General features: G+C 39.4%; 1 protein-coding gene across 2 annotated transcripts in view; it reads left to right on the forward strand.

Annotated features, from left to right (window-relative positions):
- Positions 1-4956, forward strand: part of CLPX (caseinolytic mitochondrial matrix peptidase chaperone subunit) — a 39234-nt gene that overhangs the window by 18351 nt on the left and 15927 nt on the right. The window contains exons 4-6 of one of the 2 annotated variants that reach the window (XM_019533807.1): positions 396-550; positions 1088-1247; positions 4134-4175. In XM_019533807.1, coding sequence (XP_019389352.1) covers positions 396-550; positions 1088-1247; positions 4134-4175 — 357 coding nt within the window. The remainder of the gene's footprint in view (positions 1-395; positions 551-1087; positions 1248-4133; positions 4176-4956) is intronic. The other variant, XM_019533808.1, reaches the window with a different exon arrangement.

Genomic DNA, 4956 nt, shown 5'->3' on the forward strand with positions numbered 1-4956 from the left:
CTGGCAGCCGTGCTTATTCAGAGGACAACACTATTGATGGGAGCTAACAGCTATTGATAATGCATTTTTAATAATATTTCTAACACACCTGTCATACTGTCTGTGCTGTCATCTTGGGTACAGTGCTTTACTTATCTCTGTGTATAACGTTCCACTGCCTGGTGATTTTTACAGTAAAGCTTCCGAAGTAAGCAGATGAAAATCACTAGGTAAATGCTGCATATTTACGGTACTTTTTGTCTCTCCTGATTTGGCATTTTCCAATCTCAGATATACCGCGGAGGCTGAGGAGGGAATTTACAAAATATTTTCTTACAGACATCTTTTGAGTTCTGTGTAGCAAGCAACCATCAAGTTGAATGAATATTGCTTGAAGAATTTCTCTTTTTTTGCAGCTTCTACTCGTTTTGTGAAGTGTGAAAAATGTCACCATTTCTTCGTTGTGCTGTCGGAGGCAGACTCCAAAAAGAGCATGATTAAAGAGCCGGACTCGGCAGCAGAAGCTGTGAAGTTGGCATTCCAGCAAAAGCCACCTCCTGCACCGAAAAAGGTATGGTTCTTAATTTCACTCAACTAGCCTGCCTTGCATTAGATCATTGAACATTAGACTATTGCCTTGCATGCTGGAATGTTTTGCTTTATAAAATCTGTATCAAAATTTAAAGTGCAGTTGTAACAAACCCAAAAGATGGTTAGTTCTCCAAGATTCAAATTTAGCTATTGCATTCTACAGGGCGGGGTATTATTTTGAATATAATTGCATTTAAGTACTGGGTATCCTGAAGCCAGCTATACATTTTTGGTTGATACCATAAGCTGTGAAACAATTTGTAAATGAACACTATTAGACAACAGGTTGAGTTCAGCCTCCATTTATGCCCAATGCACATTATGATTCAGAATCTTGAATTTTAATTTAAATACACAGAATTTCAGAATTGGATGCCTCAGAACCTGAGGTGGAGGGAAGGGTTGTTTAGTTTTAACTTGGCCCATTCTAACTTTGTATCTTTGCACCATGTAATGCTTTTAACTCTAACAGGTGATGTGCAGGTGTTGTGGAAATTAAGAGAGAATTATTTTTCAGATTTATAACTACCTCGACAAGTATGTTGTTGGGCAGTCATTTGCCAAGAAAGTGCTTTCAGTTGCTGTGTACAATCATTACAAAAGAATCTACAACAATATTCCTGCTAACCTGAGACAGCAAGCAGAAGTTGAAAAGCAAGCTTCTTTAACACCTAGAGGTTTGTATAATGTTTCATATTTTTTGAACATATAAAATGCCATCTCTTTTTTTTTTTTCCTCCTAGTGTTCATGCAATATCTAATAATTGCATTTAAACCTTGTTTGAGTTCCGTGCTGTATTTCTTGTGTAAAGAAGACTTAATTGTCCCTTAAAACACTATCAAGCAATTTAGGTCAAAATATTAGGTAAATATAAACATTTTTGCAAAAGCTAGTATTATGAATGATTATAACTTGTTTAATATATGTCAGCAAAATAGGGTTTGCAACTATTTTTCTATAGTTGCAAATATTTGTGTTTACTGCATGAAAACCTCAAACCAAAATGGACTGGTCTGTCTTGAATGCCTAGGTGGAATGAAATGCAGGAAACAAAAGAAAAACATAAATAATATTCCTACTTAGTCTGCTTTTTATCAAGGGTTCAGTTAAAATCAGATTTTAAATTTCCTTAGTTGTGCTGTTGTGTTGTGTTTTTTTGTTTAGCTGTTTCAGTGATTCTCAACCTTTTTAGACTGAGGGAACTCCTCCACAGGTTTTTTGAAGTTGACAGCACTCCCGATTTTGAGAGGCACTGTTATTCTACCTCAGTGGCTGTCAACCCGGGTGTTGCCACAGCTGTGGCCTGGTAAAAGTGGCCCCTGCACTTTATGCACAGCCAGACTGGGAAAAGCAGTGGCACATGTGCACACTCCTGATGCTGTTAGAGTTATCAGATAAACCTAAACCAGGCAGGAGTGTCTGCTCTTGCTACAGTCCTTCCTGGTCTGATCCTGCGTAGTGTCTCCTAGAAAGCGAGGTGTGCAGGGAAGGTGGAACTGCCCCACACGCCTCCCCCTGGGAGGGGAGAGAGGATTCTGGACTGGGAATGATTGAGGCAAAAGCAGGCACCTCTTGCTTGCCTGGGGCTTATCACACCATTCTTATTGGGCAGGAGAGCACGTGCGTGCAATCAGTCTTGCTTTCTCATCTTGCTGTGCAAAGCTTCAGTCCCTGATTTGATTCAGCAGAGGTTTAGCCTGATGTGGCCAAATCTCCAAATCAAATTGAAGGACCCTTAATCTCTTCAAATTGAATTGGAACCCTCTGAATTGATTTGGCAAGTTTTGGACATAGACACAGCTTTAAATGTTTTTTTCTACATACCTCGAGGTACCAGGGGCTCGTGAATGCTGCAGTGCTGGGGCATGAAGTGTCCCACAGCCGTGCAGGGCGTTCCCCAGTGTGCTTGGCAGCAGACCCAGAAGTAGACCAGAAGCACTTCCGGTCCACTTCTGGGTGCTCTAAGGAACATGCTGTGGGGCCCCCTTGTGCCCCCGGCTCGGCGATTTGGTGTCGTCTGGGGGGGGGGCACCCAGGGTCCCCCCCACGACCAATTGTTGAGCCAGGGAGGTGTGTGTGGGTTGGGGGGGCGGCCCAGTATGCTCCCCAGTGAACCTGGAAGTGGACCGGAATTACTTCAGTAATTACTTCTGGTCCACTTCAGGGTTCACCACCAAGCACGTGGGGGGGAGGGGGGGGCGCTCCTGTGGGACGTTCCATCTGCCCCAGCATCGTAGCGTTCGCAAGCTGTGCCCGGTACCTCGAGGTATGTAGAAAAAAAATGTAAAGCTGCATCTGTGGTTGAATCGCTGATTCTCCAAATTGGCATCAAGTCTTCAGATTAGAATTCAGCCGAATCGAATTAGGGACAGTGATGTGAATCGATGAACTGAATCATTGCCCCTGATTTGGGCCAAATCTGGATTGAATATGGCCCATTTCGCACACCCCTACTGTGCACGTGGCACACGGTGCACTATTATCTAGTCAGGTTACCCCAGTTGAGAACCAGTGAGTTATCTTCATGTGCTGCAAATCCTTCACTGTATGTACATTTTTTTGCTATTTATTTGGATAAGCTGTACATTTTTATAGCACTAATTTGTATTTGATAACTTGTTTTAAATAGCATCTCTGTTGGCACGCTTTTTTCAGGTGAAAAATTTTTTTTATAAACATGAGCCACCTATAAACTTCTTGCTAATCTGCTTTACTACTTCATAATTAGTCTACTTAATCTATATTCTGTGCACTATAACCTGGTGAATAATTGACTGTACTTTTGCTCCCACATCAACAGTATCTGTTCAGTCATTTTAATATTAAATATCCAGCAAGCTTAAATGAGATTACTTGCTGGTAGTACTTTGGCTGCACAATATTTATGCAGTCATATCAGTTTACTTTACTTTTAGAAGTAGGATTGCTCTACTGTAGTTGGTTTATAGGGAGTTTCAATTTGATTTAAAATCTTAAGTGTTATGCTGAGTACAAAGAAATACTGCTTTTAATAACAACTTTCATTTTTTGCATTTATGTCAAAGCTCTATTTCTAATTTTTAATTGAAGAAACCACAAATGGTAGTACTCGCACTGATGCTGGTGTGGTGGTGTCTCAGAGTGGCTATTGTATAGGACACTCAACAGAAGCAGAATAAAGACAAAGAGCATACAACAAATTACAACCTTTGTTGTGCAAATACAACATGTTATAACTGATAATCCTTTGAAGCAGCTCTCTAAAATTACTTCGCCTGTGCTAAACTAAATATTACAGTGCTTTATTTTAAGTCAAGTTTATGGTGTGGATTTATTGCTATAAGTATCTTATTTCAAGGTTTTGGGGGATCTTAATACAGTAAATTAAGATCATTATTGTATTGAATAAGCAGCCTGCTGTCATTTTATATGGGGATGAGTATTAGAATGGAATAAAAGCTAGAATTCACATGGGGATTTCTTGTTAGAAATATATTTGTTACACCCTGATGAAGTGTATTCAGATGAGGGCAAGAGGTGGAGCATTTATAATCTTTATATTACTGTTTTCATCCTCTCTTAGAATTAGAAATAAGAAGACGGGAGGATGAGTACAGATTTACAAGTAAGTGAACTCTCCTCGTGTCCTCCTCTGCAATATTTACCCTTTGAAATTAACATTAAAACATGGTTTTTGTGATGATTTGATTGAAATTACTGGCCAGATTCTGCTCGATTTACTCCCAGAAGTAGTTCATTAACTGCTTTAACAATATTTGTGACTGAGGTAACCATGGTTTCTAATCGTAGGTGGACGGCAGGTAAAGTTTACCTGCTGCTTTCTAAAGATACCTTACATAAGCATTTGTATTTTTTTAAATGATAAAACTAGTGAAAGCTGAGACTTATTTACTCAAAATTGAGGTATTTGAACTCTATGAATTTCTGCTACCATCTATGTGAGGCTAAGGGAAATGTAAATCATTACCTTGTAGATAATGCCTTGTGTCAACATTAACCAGGCAAGGTTTGATATGTAGGTTTGCCGTGTTATGTTTGTACTCTGACAGTCAGACAGCTTTGTCCGTCTTACTGACACTTGTACACATTTGCATAGTTCTCAAGAGGCTTTTCCCCCTAGCCTGAAGTGCACTGTAAAGCTGGCTTCTTTAATTTCATATGCTACCTGTGACCAGTAATAAGGCTTCTGCAGACCAGTTCATAAATTCATTCATATCTATTCAATTCCATCATCTTAAATTTTAAAATCCTGCACTGCAATTAGAGTTAATTTAAAATTATGGTGATGGATGAGTGTGAATAAAATCTAGCACTATATTACTAAGGAATAAAGAAATGTGTTAAAAAAAATTAAACCAAACAAATAAACAAATTCCGCCGCGCGC

The sequence above is a fragment of the Crocodylus porosus genome, unplaced genomic scaffold, assembly GCF_001723895.1.
Source record: "Crocodylus porosus isolate Cpor-Errol unplaced genomic scaffold, CroPor_comp1, whole genome shotgun sequence".
NCBI classification, from domain to species: domain Eukaryota; kingdom Metazoa; phylum Chordata; order Crocodylia; family Crocodylidae; genus Crocodylus; species Crocodylus porosus.